This window comes from Falco rusticolus, chromosome 20 (genome assembly GCF_015220075.1).
Source record: "Falco rusticolus isolate bFalRus1 chromosome 20, bFalRus1.pri, whole genome shotgun sequence".
NCBI classification, from domain to species: Eukaryota; Metazoa; Chordata; class Aves; order Falconiformes; family Falconidae; genus Falco; species Falco rusticolus.
In genome coordinates, this window is record NC_051206.1 from 3,995,234 (window position 1) to 4,013,987 (window position 18,754).

The 18,754-nt window shown below is 43.6% G+C and overlaps 1 protein-coding gene across 3 annotated transcripts in view; it reads right to left on the reverse strand.

The window, feature by feature from the left end:
• XPO7 (exportin 7) overlaps positions 1–18,754 on the reverse strand; it is a 49,890-nt gene that overhangs the window by 24,209 nt on the left and 6,927 nt on the right. Inside the window, exons 1-6 of one of the 3 annotated variants that reach the window (XM_037371366.1) lie at positions 11,902–12,073; positions 8,495–8,641; positions 6,737–6,830; positions 5,746–5,912; positions 3,601–3,666; positions 244–348 (exon numbers count right to left, since the gene is read on the reverse strand). In XM_037371366.1, the coding sequence (XP_037227263.1) occupies positions 244–348; positions 3,601–3,666; positions 5,746–5,912; positions 6,737–6,830; positions 8,495–8,641; positions 11,902–12,063 (741 nt within the window). In that variant the 5' untranslated portion in view covers positions 12,064–12,073. Of the gene's footprint in view, positions 1–243; positions 349–3,573; positions 3,667–5,745; positions 5,913–6,736; positions 6,831–8,494; positions 8,642–11,901; positions 12,074–18,754 lie in introns of those variants that run through there. The other 2 variants (XM_037371365.1, XM_037371367.1) reach the window with 2 other exon arrangements.

Sequence of the window (18,754 nt, forward strand, 5' to 3'; positions counted from 1 at the left end):
GTCCAGGCATGTATGTTCAATGAAACCTGTTGAAAAAGAGTTTTATTTCTGAATTTGTGTCACGTTCTTCTTTTTCCTTAACACAAACCTAAGTCAAAGCTTTCCTGAAAAACAAGTCCAGAACACAGCTTGTATTACAAGAGCACCCATTCCAGGAGAGTTACACCAGAGGGAACATCAGCCCAAAGTCTGTTGCCTGAACGTACAGCCCCCAAGAGATATGATTAACAACAGTTTCCTTACCTGTTTCAGTAAATTGCATGACAGTGTGAAAATATCAAATAAAGATGAATCTCGGAAGGAAGAGGCTATTTTCCTGTGCTTGGTCAGTGGATGAGTAGTATCCGCCTGAGCAGAGAGAAAAACAGCGCTTAGAACTGAGGGGCAGAGGTGGAACAAGACCAGCAGAACCCGTAGGAACCCTGCTAAGCACTGGGACATCAAGGTTTCCCTCCCCAGAGGGATGTCACAGCAGGTGGCTAAACCAAGGGGACACACTGCCGCTGCGGTATGTGCTGCTTCTGCAGAGCAGTGGCTCTTCCACAGATAAAATCACATTGACAGGCCTTTCCACCTACAATACTTACAACGCACGTTCACCGTACCCCTGCCAGAAAGCAGGGCTGGGTTACTCCCAAGTTCATTTAAATCTCTTCCAAAGCAGGATCAATGGCAGTATTTTCAACAGCACTTAAGTCACTTTAGAAATCTGAACACTTTTCTCTAAAGTGCTCCAAACTCCTAAGAATTAAATCCTACCTGTAAGCCGCTGGGCAGACACATGGTCAACTACTACCAATTATAATTCCCCTCCTGAACCTGCACAGATGAGAAGAAAACTAGAAGGAGAGTTAACCAGTGACAGCCAGTTTGGGCTTTGCTGTATCTATTACAAACTGCGGTTGTGGATCTCGCACCGTGTCAGAATAAAAAGCTGACGTATGATTTAAGAGGCAAATACACACATAGTGCGTTATACTGGCTGACAAAGTCTCCAACCAATTCAACCCATGCATTCTAGCACGGGCAAACAGCAGCACAACTTATGTCACTTCACAGACTAATTTCTAGGAAGAGGCAAAAAGCGAAGCGATACCTCCCAGCTTTGCCGTTTATTTGAACACAGGCTGGCAAAATTCCACCTGCCCAGGACGAGGTATCTGACGGGCAGTTGGTCATGGCAGTGCATCTGGGGCGAAGCCTTCTGGCATCTCCATTTTTTTACGCTTTCATTACTATACCCGTGTTAACCTTAAATACGCATACATCTCATCCACCGCAGGAACCAGTGCGGCTCTAACCACTGTGGGCATCACTTTTCAGGTACTAAGCCTTCAAAAACCGCCCCACGGAGGATGCAAACACTCTTGTCTCTTGTAGATGAGAAAGAGAAGCCCCACATCACCAAGTAGGTGGTGGCAGACCAGAACTGGACCTGAATTTGTCGGGTGCTCTAATGACTGAGTTATCATTCCTCAGCTCATGCTATCAGATTTCAGGGTCTTTAAGAAAATGAGCATTCTTTACTCTCTCCCTGGTTATTACAAATCTCATGTGTTTCTGGGTTTGGGGTAAAGGAGCATTTCCTTTTTTCTTCACCATGAAGTCATGAGGCTTAAACCAGTGAACTTCTACAATACAGTGGACTCCCAGTACCTCTGGGCAAGTCTGTGCAGTACTTACAGGATGAAAACTGATATTTCAAAACAGTTACTAGCACTCCGATTTATTTGTACTGTGAGCTTTTGGAACAAAAGCTTTAGTAAACAGAGCTCTAGAAAATTCAGCTCTCGTGCAATGTAGCTGGAAGTTTAAATAGTTATCAAAAAAAGCCTGAAGAGAAGCCCCAGAAGGGGGTTTTGGGTGGGTTTTTTTGCTATGTACATGTACATGACCCCACTCTGATGAGTGGGCACGTTGACAGATTTATTATTTTGCAAGTAATGGCAGTTTTCAACTTTCCAAGATGAGTCACTGAATCCAGCCCTGTGCAACTGCTGGCACAAAGCACATTTAGGCATGAGTAGTAAACTATGGCAGATTTAATACCCAAGATATTAGGAAGAGATTTTGGATCAGTCTAACGCCATTGCTTATTTTAGCAACAACCTGTAGAGACTATGGGACTGGGGTAGGTGACAGTTTCTGTGCTGATTGTTCTCCTGCAAGCAGAAGCTGTAGCCCTCCGCAAAGATACTGATAAGACACAGAGTAATTTATAGAGGTAAACAGATTTGCTTTCACCCTCGATGCAAGGAGGTGAAGGACCAGAGCTCTGCAGACATGTACAAAAGTCTGGGCAAGGAAATGGTGACAGTAACAAGACACAGCTTAAGAGTCAGGAGGAGATCTATGGGTTAGGATTTACTGATCAAGCCAGGCTTGAAGAATTGAAGTGAATTTGGGGTCTGAAACAGATGTAGAAGCCATTCATACTACAGTGCAGAGCTCGGGAAGTTCAGAGGTGCTGAACCACAAGTCCAGCAGAAGAAATCAGTGCTTTGCTCTGGCCAGGAAAAACCTTCTCCTCCATTTCCAGTTCTGAAAATCTGTAACCATCCTTCAAATCCCACTCAAGGATGTCTCCGTTCCAATGCCTGGATTAGTCAATATACCAGTAAAAACTGAAGGTTATTTTCCTTTGTAAGACATTAAAATCAAAATACTTAGTTACCACTGGTCCTCTTAGCAAAATTAGAGGCATTTACACACATGACAACCCTCATGCTGTCTTAGGACCGTGGTGGCCATTACCGGTGCGACATCAAAGTCTGACTGACTGAACAGAAAAACGACGTAAGCTTAGATAGCTCCAAATAAAGCCACTTGTTCCAGCTTTCAACATCAGTATCGAGAGGCGGCATAACGTTAGAGGGCTCTACAAACCACTGAACTAACCAACCTGGAAAGACCTGCTGCAGCTGGCATGACTGGGTGCTATGCCAGAGCACCACGGACTTGGCGTGCCCGGTCTTTCTTCTGCCAGTCCCTGAGGGCCAGGGCTGCGCCTGATAAACAGGCAGAATTTGAGAACTACCTGCTGGGAACGCTATGAAATTTAGTACTGAATGAAAAGGGCGCTTTAAAAATCTGCACAGTTTAACAAATCCTCTTTGTTTCATCTCTCTGGTCAATACGGAGGAGGGCATGCTCCATTCACTTCTTGGCACAAGCATGCTGTAAGCTGAAATGATGCACAGGGACCGACAACAGAAGGTTCTAGGGATGTCCTCAGGCTTGGGGCTTTGTCCTCACTAGGTAGGCTTGGGTAGCTGCTTAGCGTTGCTCTTTCCTTTTTCATCACAGAAGATTACATCAAAATATGGGAGAAGATGGAAGATGCCAGTGAAACAAAACAATTCCTCACCACAGGAGGTTTCAGCATCTTACCACAACAGTAAGTGACTGTGTAAAAATAACAAAAAAAAAAAAAAGAAAAAGAAGAACACCCACCACACAACATCCTGCCCCCCCCCCCCCCCAAAAAAAAACCAGCCCCAAACAAAAACCCCCAAACAATGCACAGACACACAGCAGGACACAACAATATGAATGAGAAAATTGGACACTTACTTCACTGAGGAAGGCTGTAGCACTTACTTGATTAATTTCATTAGTTAGTTGGGACAGGATTGTCACTCCTATGATGCAGTGCTCTACACTATCCTGAGGAAGGAAAGGGGGACAGGGAAAGCAGTCAGCAGTGCCAGGATGATTTCATTAAGCTTCACCATCATTCAAAGACCTTTCTGCCTGGGAGACTTCTAGACATGTTTGTCTAGAAATGCTTTATCTTTTTAGTATTGTGACTAGAAGAAAGCCCATCAGCAATACCAGACAGAGAATTTAAAACATGCTTTTAAAATACTTGATGCTGTTTACAATGCAAAGGGTCCTAAAGAGTTCAGTAAGTTGGGCCAATAAAAATAGGCTCCTTTTATTTAACAGTTTAATCAACATTTTTCTGTTATGCCCTAACTCTGAAAAGATTTATATTTTTTTTCACGCCCAAACAGTTTAATTTTAACAGAGGCTATGGTAAAACACGCAGAAATTTCTGCGATGTTAGGATGAGCATTAAAGTTGCCAGATGAAAACTCTGGGAAATAAAACTTATTTTTTTAGCCCCCCCTTCCTTTTTAAACGACAGACCTTGAACAACATAAGTAGCAGCTGACCAAGTTTCTCCACAGAGCTGCCCCGCGACCCTCCTGCCAAGAAGGACAGCCTATCTCCCCGTGAAGGGAGTCCATTCTTCACAGCCTGCTCAGCCTCTGGCTGCACTTGAGACTGCCAACAAGGGGCCAATTGTGAAGTAAGTCTGTTACAGATACCTCTTCACTAGAAACGGTAATCCATTTATCAAATGATTTAAGAGCAACAACCTGTATTGTTCCTTTGCCCCAGTTTCTCTTCTGTAAGTAATAAATGATGTTTCCTTTCCTAGTTCCATCTTGCTTTGCACCTTCTGCACAAATTGCCCCAAAATCTCCATCTGCACTAGAGAAATTCAAGCATATTTAGGCTTGAGACTGCGGCTACTTCTTTAGCTACACATGAAGCCATCTCCTGATGACAGTCTCGGTATTTACGTGATAGGATCTAGACAAAAGCCACTGGAAAACCTTGCTGAACCACGTCTTTAAAAAAGTGCAGCCTCCTCCACATTTTAGTAGCCAGAACAGGTAACTTGAGCAAATGGGAACAGACAGTCTCAAACTAAACACAGCAAGTAGATATTCACACCATCTAATTAGGTTCCTGATTAAAAAGCACACATTCCCTATGTCAAGAGCCAGGAGAGTGAGGAATCTAGCTCTGATAATTTCAGCTAAAAGCACCTGCAAACTATTTGGGACATAGTTACCAGCCCAGAAAGGAGCATGATCTTTAAATTACTTAACATCTTCTAGATCCTACTTCACTGCAGACATCTGTAAATGCCTAAAAAAATAGTAGTTAGCCTATTTTCCAAATGCCCATACTCTACCACTCCAGAATTAAAGCCTTGTACACCTTGCATCTCCTTTTCCACACTGGGAAGAATTTCTGCTCATTTTGATCTCTTCCGCTGTCTCCCTCCATTCAAAGCAAATAAATCAGTATTCATAGTGTTACAGGATTTACTGATCTCTCTGGAATGGAAGTTTCAGTTTGGAGACAGCTGTGGATAAAAATGCAGCCTGCTGCATATACAGTCTTTCGGGTTGGGAATTAAACCCTATACTGTGGTGACAGCACGTACGTTTATGAAACAACAGTCAGGACTTCTAAAGAAAACTGTTAACAATAACATTTGCGTAACAGCCGGTTTTAAGCTACATTTTGTTATGATAACTCAGCTAAATATCAAAACATGACCTCCATGGATATAGCACCCTTGCAGTGAATGAAAGCAAGTCAGGCGTGGCACATACTTCCCTTTTAGACAAGAAGCCCACATCTACCATTTTGCACTCATCAGCATGGTGTATTTAAGCTTCAGAGCTCGAAAGAAGAATCGTGCAACTGGAACACTCAAAAACGTGTCTTACCGCTGGATAATAATGGTGGCAGTATCCAGAAACAAATCCCTGCCCCACCAAACTTTAAATTATAACAACTGACCTGTCCTGCCAGTTGTCAGCTGCTTAGCCTTGGACGTTAGATAGGACAGAGGATACTAAGGTGCAAAACAATAACTAGAAACACACGGACTTTCCAATCCCACAAGATGTGTATTTATCTCACAGAAAAAATTCTGACCTGTAAAAACCTTGTGACATCTGTGATCACGTTCCTGAAGACATATTCATCCTTCTGACAGTCAAACCAGCCCAACTTTGTGATCCTGGCATACAACTGGATTAGTGCTTGTGTGACAAACGTTGCCAACTTTGGCCTAGTGGCAAGGTAGTTGAGCACATAGTTCCCTGAAACACAGAGAAGAGGTGGTACCAAGATGGTAACACTGAGAGGAAAAAGCATCTTTTTGAAAGCTGTTTAAAAAAAACCTAAAAATCTGCACAGCAGTGACTTTGATACAAAAGTTGACCTTTTACTTGTGCCTTTAAAGCTGTGGAACAGATTTGGGAAGCGGTTAGAGGCAGGTGAGAGTTCCTCTCCACAAGCCTAACTTGTTTTCCGTTATCAGATTAAGTCCAATCCTCTGGAAGGACATGTAAATAGCAAGAAAAGCTGAAAATATTTCAAGACCTTTCCTCAGGGATGATCATCTACCACGTTGTTTGTGAAATGGAAAGCAGACCAAATGGCATTCAGACTCCCTTCCTCGGAGGAAAGGAAGTTATCAGCCATTCTCCAGAAAAGAGCACTGCGACAGACTGAGTGCTCCCTTAGAAAATACTCTAAATGATACTTCAGACACCCATAAAGGATTTTAAATTTTGAAAGCACGTCCTCAGAAGAGGCAAGCACCATGCATATTTTATACTCCAAAATAAATTTCTCAAATGCAACTGGTTTATTCACAAGACCACAGAGTTGTCGTTCCTTTCCATCTGGGAAAAAAAAAAAAATAATCTGTATATTAGCTAACAGAGTTCAAGGCTAATGATGTAGGTGAAGATCCCATCTAAGAGAAATGTTTCTTTGCCTTCTGGGCATCCTGGTAACCTTAGGACACCCAAACTGTAAAGCACAGTAGCTTGCAGAAAACCTCCCACCGCGGATGAAAGTTGGAACAACATACATTCATATTAGTTAGGTTAGAAAAATTAAAAAGTCTTGCACTTACGAATATCTATTCGCTGTTCCAATGGTAAAGGGTTGTTTGTGCGTGACACGAGTTTTGTAAGGCATGTAGCTGCCAATAACTGGGAGTAGGATGACTGTAAAGAAAAAAAAAAACAAATCCAAAACACAAACAGAAGTTTATGCACACTTCAGAAGACCAAGCAGCAGTGCTGGATTTTAAGCTAATTGCTCCCTGAAAATCTGAATTTAAAGCATTAATTTAATTGGTAAGTCTAAGTACTCTGCATAGCATTTATTCTATGTTTTTATAGACACTAAAGTAAACCAAATCAGTGTTTAAGGTGTTTAAGAAAGAAAGGAAAAGCCTTTAAAGAGCAGGTGACAACGGCACCACTGCTGAAGGCAGGAGTAAAACTGCAAACATAGTCAAACTGCATGAAGTTACCTTAAACGCCGTGTCTGAAAAAGACAATTAGCCCCCTGAGCCTGTTACTGTATGTTAAGAAGCACTTACAGCTTCCACTTGATTACTAAATACAGGTTAAAATTTATTTCTTACGGAACTGCACACAGACCACTGAACTGTAATCTAATTCAGGGACACAAATGATGGCATTCAACCACCTAAAACCCTTGGCTGCACCCGATTCCATAAATTACAGCCAGGGAAATGACAAGCATTTTGCATGCTAATTTCTGTAATATATAGTACTGTAGAAAGCTTAGGTTTCCTGCATCTTGGATACTATTAATTCCAACCTTCCCAAGGACAGTCAGGTATAAAAATGAGTCAGATCTCAGGCTGAACAAAACACCCCACAACCCTCTGGCAAGGGTGGGAGAGGCAACGGGTCACACGCAGAGAACAGAGCTAGGCTTTAGGAACTTTCCTTAGAAAAATGTATTTGTCCTCAGGTAAACCCGCCACTAGTTCCCATGAGAAGAGCTTCAAATCAGTTTGTCTTGAATTCACTAGGCTTCAAGTTTAACAAAAAGTTAAATAATTTGCTTTGTGTAAGTTTGCTAAGCCTGTTAAGTGTCACTCTTCTCCCCCTCCCTTCACCACCTCCTCCTGGAGGACTTACTCTTGACAACAGGCTGTTTAATGTCTCCTATTTTTGTGAACAAGGCTCCAATCCGATAGATACGCAAGCGGGATGCACATTCTGCCAAAAGTCAAATCTTGCAAAATCAAGCAAGCCATTTCGAACATTATTTGTGCTGATACAAAGTAAAAACCAAATGGCCACTTAAGCAAGCTAAAAAAGTCAAGCAGGATTTACTGCCGGTGTATTTTATATCCCTTCCGTAACACTAGTTCTAAAGCACATGATCTAATTTTCCCTGTTTTAAACGGCTGGATTATTAAGAGAACACTATAGCAGGGGCAATTTTCCAAAGAAACACCGCTGGTTTTATCCCCTACGAACCTCTGTGCACACACAGTTTTCTCCCCAACGCCTATAGAGAAGGCAGGGGGTTCCCACAGTCCATGAAGTACCACTGCCACAACAATGTTTTCAACTTAAAGCTCGACATGTCTGGGTGGTAGCCTGTGAAGAATGCAGCAAGGCCCACAAGACATTAGGATTGACAACCATTTGCAGTAACCACTGCAGCAGCATAATTAGCCATCAGAGCCAATGCTTTTTTTGGCACCGGCTGCCCACAAATCGAGATACATGACAGCACACTGGGTACGGAATATAAACACCGCATACCAGACCTCGGGGCTATTTCCCTTATCAATGCCCAAAACACCAAGATATATTTTGGACAATTATGTTGTTTTACATACACTCCCTCTTTCTAGAAGAAGCTGGCACTTGCTCAGGCAGTCTGGACTGTTGGTGAACTCAACCAAGGCTTTCTCTGCCTGGAGCCGTGTCGCAGTGTCTGTGGTCTCATACAGCTGCTTGCACAGGTTCTCTAGCTGGGCTAGGCTCTGGAACACAGGAAAACAAATCAATTAGAAACAAGAGGTTTTAATGTTTAGTTATGCAGCAGTTGAACCCGGATTATATGTACATATACACACCTATAGCTTTATGTTTGCGCAAAGGAAGGAAAACGCTCAACTCGCGGTTTATTCTTCCATCAACTAAACGCATTTAAACCTACTAAATTACCCGTACGGAAATTTCACAGCTACCTCTTACACCTGACAAAGTACCATGCTGCCTCCCTGCTTTCACCTTTTTTACCTGAACTCACGACACCCGATCCCAGGGTCAGTGCTCACCCAGCCTGAACACACCGCGTGGCTGAGGACGGCTGGGAAACCTCTTACATCTCGCACTCTAACAGCAATAATCCTAACTCACCCGTTTCAAATAGCAAAACCCCCATCCTCGCGTCTAGCTTTTATGACATACAGTGTCAAATCCCTCAAAAATTTAGTTTATATTCCCTTTGCAGGGCATCATAACAGACTACAGCATCCCAGGATGCTGGAAGGATCGCACATTAAATCTTCTACACTACACATGCCAAAAATACCTAAAGCAGAACACAGCAAATGAAGAAACGGGATGGATGCCTTTGAGCGGCGCCTCTGTGAACGCGTTCGAAGGGAAACAGAACTACCAGACAGATTCTTTGTGCTCAAACAACTGGAAAACACTTGCCATAAACTGTGATCCAGGCAGATGGTTTCCCCCAGTGAAATCTGAGGTGTCCTAGTTAAAACGTGGCTTCACAGATGGATAGAAATATTCCCTCAGGTTCTTACTGCTAGATTAATAAGCAGGTATTTTCAACTGCTTTAGGGCTACAATCTAAGTTTGCAGGGGTAAATCATTACAAGCATACCATAACTTTTGTGCAGTTGTAAAAAGGACAGCATCAGTTGCCTAATTTGTTTTTGGAGGAGGGATTGTTTTGCAAAAGCCAAGTTACTGACAGATTCACGCACCACATCGGCACACAGCTGAACGCTCCCTTACACACAAGTGCAGCAATTCCACACCAAAAGCACACAGAAGTTTTTGATGCTCTGCTGTCAAGATGATCATCAGATAAGACAGTGTTAAAAGAAACACCAAGAGGGACCCCCTGCAAAAACCCTCTTACCTTGTACCATGTGCCAGAGCTCTGATTTTATTTGGTTTTGTAAACCATGACCTCACGGAAAATGTTGTCCTGACAGCTTCAGTACTTTTGAGAAACAGGAGAACTTTGCCAAGTGCCAGAGAGCATTTCAACATACAGTTTTGTTTTTGAGAAAAGCAAAACCCAAGGCTTAAGCTCTGCACCAAAAATCTAAGATGGCTCTGAACGATTATTAACCATAAACTATTATATTACTCCGGTTAAGCATTTTGCAGCTCCTATCGTTTCTCATTACAAATCCACTTTCAGTTTTTTTAAATCAGTGGGCAAAGCCTACATGCAGGAGGGTGCCTGTTTATGGGCACCATGACCAGCTTAAGGACAAAATATAACTTTCTCCAAACCTCTTAAAATCCCTGCGACCATTTATCCATTTGAAAAGCTACAACTGTTCAGTCCATGTGCGTACATACAACGGAGCGAATCCTTCGGAAGCAGCTCAGCCCAGCTCCACCACCCCAGCAGGACAATGAATTCATAGAATCAGAGAATCATTTAGGTAGGAAAAACCTTTAAGATCATCAATTCCAACCATTAACCCAGCACTGTCAAGTCCATCACTAAACCACATCCCTGACTGTGGTCCATGGTCCCACACTGAACTGATGAACGATGACCCAGACAGTGTAGTTTAAAATTTTGGGAAAAAAGTACTTTTTTTTTTTTTTCTTTAAAGTTTTACATCATTAATTCTTTGAGAAGCTCAGGAATGGGGTTTCCCTATAGTCAGGCTTCTTCACACCTCTGAGAAATGCTAATTCTCTGTGACTTTTTGTGACTCGGTGGCAATAACCATGGCTCCTTGTGTGTGACGCTCGCCATGACAAAACACCCTTGTTTGAGCACAGTGCGTGATCCGTGCCAGCCTTCTGGCAGATGACAGTTATTTAACTCCCTCGGAGCCAGAGGAAACACAGGACCTCTGGGGCTCGAACAAAACACCACCAAAAAGCCAACCACGCCAACCGAAGAGATACAGCACACAAGGGCACCATAAAATGCCTGATTAATGACACTGCAGTCATTAAAGCAGTTTTCCGGGGTGGGGAGAAAATCACATGCATAGAAAAGCTATTCCAGATTATCCAGGAGTGTGAATCCAGGAACTCAATGGGAAATAACAGTGCATTCTCCTCACATAAGATTAAGCCAACCATCCACATCATGTTTTAAACATATTTTTAATATCATGTCTCTTATCGCACAGCATCAGTTGTCCCAGGCGTCCCTGTCCAGGCAACCCTCAAGTTAAAGTTCACTTGATACTTCTTCCTCATGGTATCCTCAGATCTGTAGCTGCAGAGGGGGCTGTGGGATGGAGAATATTTATTGCACAAGGAGAAGGACCAAAGCCTATGAGGGCAACTCAGAGGGAAATTTGAGGTCCAAACGTGGGAGCTTTCGCACATTATGTCAAGTTTGTGAGTGGCAAGTTTATTTTTTAATGTAATGTGCTCAAATAGCCAAAAACCCCCCACATGCATTATAAGCTGTAACCCGACCAAGTAAATTTCTCTGACGGAAAACATTCATGCATAACTTTTAGGATCGCCTCACCAACAAACTTCTTCCCTCCTCTTGTGCCCTAACTCAATCATCTACCACACAGACAGGCAGAGCAGTTGAGCTGCCTTGATGCTGCACATCAGGTTTGCAACGTTCAGTTTTCAGCACATTTTAATACCGCCACGATGAAGGCAGCACAGCTCCCCTCCTCTCTACCGATGGGGTAGAAATCGGGCTCACTTTATGCCAGCACCCAGCTTTCAAAGTCAGAGATGTTTGGGTGTTAGGGGTAGCAAGCACGTGGGGAGTATTTCCCTACAGATACAGGGCAATACCTACTTTTTCAACAGAGATAAAAAAAAAAACACACACACCAGTATTTAGTATAACGATTATGCAGGGCAAGAGCTCTGTGTATTCTAGATAAGGGCTAAAACATGAGACAGCAGAGCATGTGGAAGAGGGAGACGCTGTGGCATCCCGCTGGTGCTGCACCCGTGGGCTGAGTTACAGGACGGAAAGGCACGCAGCTGGGGAGCCGAGAAGAAAAACTGCACTGAAGACGATTCAGAACTAACCAAAACTTGCCTTCATTGCTCCTCGCAGAACCAACAGCTCCAAAAACTCTTTGCAAAAAGAAGAAACCGGTCCTTTGCACCTAGGGAAGGCGAGGATGTGCTGCTGAGGGCTCAGGGTAGCAGGGGAGCCGCCGGGGACCCTGCAGGCGTGGGGCAGCAATTGGGGTGGCATTTTCGGAGATCTGCTGAGTCACGGGACACAGCCCCAAGCATCAGAAACCTCCTCCCTCACCAGCTCCCAGCCTTCCGAATCGCTCTTATCTGCTCCTTGCATGACAACACTGAAATCCCAGGATTTTTCTACAGCTGCGCGTACCATATTCGATCAACATATATCAGTACACCCAAAGTGCTTTAGGCAGCGACAAACACCCCCCCTGCCCCAATTTCTCTCAATACATCGCACTATAAAGGCTAAACGACAACGTGAAACACCAGTCACCTCCCAGCGAGGAGTGTGTCTTAAACGCAAGCCAAAAAGCCTAAACTGCCACTGAATTTTTCACATAACCACCTCCGGACTCCAAGCTCGGCGGAAATGACGATCACTTTTCCTTCTGTGTGCACACACACATTTTTTCCCCCTCTGAAGCCAAGACACAAACAATGTCTGTGGCTTTTTCCTCCACTAAAACGTAGCAATGAACGCCTATTAATGGAAATCTGCATTTTATCTCAGTGTTCCTCTAAATTCAGCTTCCAGGAGTGACATCTCACTGTTGACGTTGTCTACAAGCCTTAGACAATTTTTTCTTTTGCAAACAGAAGTTGAGGAAGTTTGTGTCCCTAGGAAAAAAACCCTCCAAAAATGGCATCATATTTTTGATCCAGCTCCCCAAACTGAAGTTCAGCCCTACACTGCAAAGCACCGGAGCGTAATGCAACATACCCTGCGGTTGAGTCCAACACCATTGTTTTGTATGCGGTAGAAGTGTTTTTCAACAAGGGGAAGTATATTTATCAGAAACCAGCAAACTTGACAAATGATTAGCAAAACTTCCACTCCCCTTTCCCTCCAGCAGCAACAAGCTCCGAGGGAAGCTTTGCTGCACACCAAGAGCTGCGGGCTGCACCGTCCTGGGCAGGAATTGCCAACCCATCAGCCTCATGCAAACTTTGCATCGTGTTACTGCTTATTTCTTTAATAATATCAAACACCGAGAAGAAATGAGTTATCCTTCATATGTGGCACCCTCGTTGTATGATCCTGGCCTCAGATATTTGTCCACTGAGAGCTGCTGTGAAGCTCAAAACGTAGAAAAAACCACCCTCAACCTATCAATCTCATTTATACTACAAGCTACAAATAAAACTCGTCACTGTTCAAGTGTTTTCCCCATGGTGAAGATAAACAATGTGTGATCATCTTTAAAATGATAAATACTACAAGGAAAGTAACAGCTACCTAAAAGGAGTCCCCGGGGGACGGCTGTGGAATTGATCCTATATTACACGGTTGCTTAAGCAACGTTCTTTACATCCAAGGGCTGCAATAAGCTCTAGGCAGGTTTAGTTCAATAGAGTTTGACTTTGCCACGCTGACAGTTCCCATTTCAGAAAATTGAGGAAACGCATGCTGTGCTCGGTGTACTCAAGATGGCAGAGCCAGAAAGTGAGCAGAAGCGCACACAGCCAGCCCCGATCACTCAGGGGGGGAGCAGGCAAGCAATAACCCCATGGATTCAGACATTTAAAATGGGGTATTTGGCTTAACAAGATCAATCCAAACTTTTCTGTTGCCTGGTGGTTCTTATCCTGAAGGATGTGCACTACTGTACACCCCCCAGGCATACACTGTTTCCAAGACATTCCTTCCTCCTGCCTTATGGTTGCCAACTCCCTGAGCCAGAGATCCTGCAACTTGTTTAATACAGTTATTTTTGTCCCAAGCACATTCATCCATTTTAATATCCCCCAACTGATTCCCCAATATGTTATAATCAAAGTCAGACTTTGCAAGCGCTGGGCAACTGCAGGGCAGGCAATGAGATGAGTATGTCCCTGCTTATTACGAGCATGCAACAGGCCCCAGGAGGAGCCACCCGTGTACCTCCAGGATACGGCATCACAGCGGTGAGAAGAATCATCCATTTTTCCTTTCCCTCCAACATTTTATGTCTAAGGAGTACCCAATGTCTGTATTTGCCAGTGAACACGCACACGCCTAGCACACAGGGTGTTAGGGCGCGTACCACGGGATGCGGTGCACGTTTCTCTGACAGCACCTCAAGCCTCACGTGTGGTCCTTTGCTGGCACCGCACTCCACCGCTGCGCAGCGTGTGTCAGCTTCTGCTCTTCAAAGCTGTAGACGTTACCGAGCTTTCCTCAGTTGCTTGCTGACTTTACAGCAAAACAAGGAGGAGCAGGATGCAGCATGCAGTCAGGGCATGGGAACACTGTGCTTTAACAAATGCAACCGTGCAATGAAGATGCCGTCGCAGCAGTCAAAGGGCCCTGGTGTTTTAAGTGACTAAGGCTTACAGAATGCCTCAGGTCACTTGATGAATGTCAGGTATTTCAACCAAAAATAAAAAAAGCTTTTAAGCTGAGCGATGCAACTATTAACTGCCAAGGACTAGGCTGATGCACTTTGTAAGTACTCACAGCTGTAAAAATCAAGGTCTCATGGCTCATCACCCTCATTTGTTAAGAGAGCCTGAACAACAAATTGCCCATTTCCATTTACCCTACTAATAACAGAGAATGCAAACCTACCTACACCCTTCCAGCACATCTCAAAATTATTTATTGCAGCAGTATTCTCAGGCATCTACCTGCATCTCTTGGGGAATCAATAAAGAGCTCTCATTTCTTTCTCCGAGATGCATGATCTTCAAGCCCAGATGGAACAGGGCTTCCTTCAGGATTCAGCCCTGCCATTTCACTGCGCAACGCTTCAGAGCCACTCTACGCCCCACAGAATTAACACTAACACTTCCCATAACTCAGTACTGACAAGATAGGAGGTTATATGTTACACAGGGCAGCTTCCAAGAGCCTAAAAGAGGAAAACATGATACCCTTAGTGGGTGGTGAAACCGCTAAGACACTCTTCAATATTCTAGCTGGGTGCAAATAAACGCGAGCGCATAATTATCAAGGCTTAGCTTTATAAGGACAGCCACTTGTTTAACTATCTGCGAAGAAATGAGAGAAAAGACAAGGTAATATTTGGCTTTCTAACACAGGGCATGTCTTAAGTGAGTGGTCCTGAAGCTAATTATACCTTGGAGGCCAATGGCACCGAGAACAGATCAAGGACTAAAATTTCCAAAAGAAACCTCTACATTTCTGCGGCATCAGGACTTCCAGATGCTAGCAGAATCCAAATGCATATACCAAACCACGAAAACTTAAAAAGGTTTGATAATACGTCAGATTTTTTTTTTTAAGCAACAAAACAGGTGCAGTGAACCTGGGAATTATCCCTGCTTTCCATGCTGGCCAGTTGGAAGTGTTTATTTCACCCTGACCGTGTTCTGGGTTTGCACTTCTTTCATGCAGCACCAAGTCTGACATAACATACAACTCCAACTGCTAATTGGAAGATCTGACTCCTATGGAAAAATGGTCGCATATCTATTATCTTCTCTGAACACTACATGTAATTGTGCAGCATTACTCACCTGAATGCATAATTCAGTTAGAAGAGGTTTGTTTCAGAACAAACAAGAAAAGTAAAACAACAACAGAGGTACGATGGTCCAAGGCACCCGGCTTCTGGAGTCAACAGGGATCAGACCATCAGCGGAGGAAAAAGTGGGAAGATGTACATGGCTGTAAACTCTGGCAACTCTTTCTTGTATGGGAAATCTGCCAGCTATATGTGAGGAAAGGTGAACCTGAAAAAAATCCACTTGTCTTATTTTAAAAAAATAAGTATCTTTAAAAGTTAGCTAATTTCTGCAACAATAAATCACATCCCATTTTGAAGAAATTGCCTCTATACCCCGACAGATTTCTGCTAAACTTAAGACAATTGTTCCTGAGCTCAATCCCCACTGATGCTGTTGAAGTAGTAATGAGAGATCCCTGGTGATGTAATACCTAGAAATGGATGAATTACTGAATTCTGTCCCAAGAAAGGCCTCTCTCCCGGTGGGAGGACTCAGCAGGGCCCTGAGCAAGGACTGCAGCACAATCAGCCTGGTAACTGCCACAAGCAGGTGCTCCTCTACTTCTGAGGATAAAAAAAAGGAGAGGCTGGAGCAGCACTAACACCTTTGCTTCAACAACGGGAGAGTGACAACTGTTTTTCTTTACCTTTTTGTTTCTACGCTACAGCTAATAATACTGCTTCAGCAATTACATACCTCTAACCTCGCTTTTTTCAGAGCTGAACATTCCTTGTGCATCTGAGGGCTTTTCATTTGCCAAAGGCTGGCCATCTCCTAATGAGCAGCAACCAGGAAATTAGGAAACAGCAAGCAAAATGCACACCTGGGACCAACACGGTGCTGGACACACAGAGATGGGAAAGCTGCAACCATTTAGATGAGCTAAACCCCTCAAAATTTCTTCTACCTGTTGATAACAACCACAGAACATACTATAAGGAGAAAGGAGTCCTGCCACACCAATTAGCACCCCCCATTTCAGTCTGGGTACGCAGTCTGGGTAGGCACCAAGGTGGTTGCATTCCCTGCAGCACACAGAAATATTTTTCCTATTATTAGGATTAACATTACAACCCAGATACCTCTAGGTGTGAATACAATAAACAGAATCGGACTTTGGGTATTTAGTCCGAAAGACCTCTGACACCTTAGAAGGTTATTTTGGAAAGAGACAGCCTATGTTTTGTGTCTCAAATCTAGACATCAGGCAACAGGCACCACGGTTCTTTGGCTGCACGGGTCTGTAAGGTACGGCCAGATCCAAAGCACTGCCACCACATGATGCGAGCTGGAGCTATGGAACAATGTCCTTTAAGTGGTACTGTAAGCATTGTGGGGGATTATTTTTGATTTGTTTAGGTAGCAGGGTAACACCTGTGGGGTACCGCTTTGGTGCGCCACACAAAACCAGTAACACACCTTCTATACTTCTGATAGTTTTAACCAAATAATATTTTTTCTTTGAACTCTAGGAAGAACAGCTCATTCGCCAAATGATCTGAACGAGCTGAAAACTGCTTCTGAGATAACAGACCCCTCTGCTTGCTTTGCATTTGGTTACAGAGGAGGAAAAAAGAACAAAAAAAAAAAGGCTTCAGGCTTGCCTTACCTCACCACGTTCAAGACATGGAACAGAAGACACGGAGTCTCATGGCAGATACCAGAGCCTAGGGAGAAAAGCTAAGGAAACTGCACTACTGGGCAAGCTAGCCACAGTGAAGCAAGCCAGCTTTTAGATTTCTGTCTCTCATCTTTTCTAACACAGGTAACAGAACACTTTCAGGACACTAGCTTTGCAGAACGAGCCACCTTTAGGTGCAACACTCAATACCACACATCAAGGCACAGCAAGCAGCACACATTTTACCCAAATGGGAATCAACTACCCCAAAAACCCCAACAACTCAAAACCAAGCCCCACACACTGATGGGTCTGAACAAGGTGTACAGTTTGAGACATGAAACTGTGCTCTGAGATGATGGTTCAGGAGAAAACAGGAGCCTTCCAGATACCCCAAAAAATCTGGAGGCGCCTCCGACTGTATGAAATACTAAAGCTGCTACAGGACTGCTCAAACTCACCATCTAGAATCAGCAAAATAATCCAAGCACTGCGAGTCACCTTCAACTTACTGGTTAAACTAGTGTTGGCTATAGACATTATCAACTGCTAGAAGTGAAGTAACGGAATTAGTATCTCCCAGTACAGTGTCCTTGGACTATAGCTCCTGTAATCGCTATGTGCACAAACTCTCTGAACTGGTGAAACAAGGGCACTGACTTTTCAAACGGGAATTTAACCAAAACACTTAGATGATACAGCAATAACACCCCTGTTCAATGGGAATACAGTAAACTGAAAGCAATTAAGTCAGAATGATGGGCTGTGGAACAAGCCACGTAAAAGGTGCGTTCAAAAAACCATACGTTACCGAAAGTCCCGCTGCAGGACAGACAAATCCTTTGTGGATCTAGAGTTGTGAGTCCACAGGGTATACAGATGCACAACTCATTTTACTGGCAAAATGATTAAAAGGATGGAAAGGAGTTATACTGAAGTGGAGATATTTAGCAGAAAAATGGAGGCTATTTCTTTTATAAACTGATCTTAACAACATGAGAAAGTCTGCTGGCTATCCTGCTACAAGATAAAGTGACCAAATGATGCATTTCTCAACTAAGAAAAACATTTCTGATGATCTTATCTAACCGGTGATCAGATTTGTTCAATGCTAGGTAGACAGACGAGAGCAAGAAGGCTTGCACGAGCTGCAGAAAACAGTACGTCAGCCAGGACAAGAATTCTGACCCTTTCTGGGAAATAGCATGAGTCTTCACTGCTGAGACCACAAAGGCCAAGAGGTGTGAAAATGTTCAGTTTTCTAGATCAGCTGCTTTTGTGGATCTGCCTCCTCAGCCCCATCAGACTGAGTTCAAGTTAAATAGCTGAGGAACACTCTCTCCCTCCCAATAAGACCTCCCATCACAAGAGTCGGGACCTCTGGAGCTACAAACAAACCCGGATGAGCACAGGTTGAAGCCTGTTCTCCACGGCTGAGTTACAAGGCCAGAGCCCATTTCAGCTATGAACAGAGGTATGAAGTTAATAAGCAGCACAGAAACATCCATGAAATGCTTCACAGCCTCTGTGCCTTACACATAATTTTAATACACCTAACCCAATGTCCTTTTAAATCCTACTGTCAGAAAGAAAAAGGCAGCTATTAGTGCCAGACAGTCCAGGC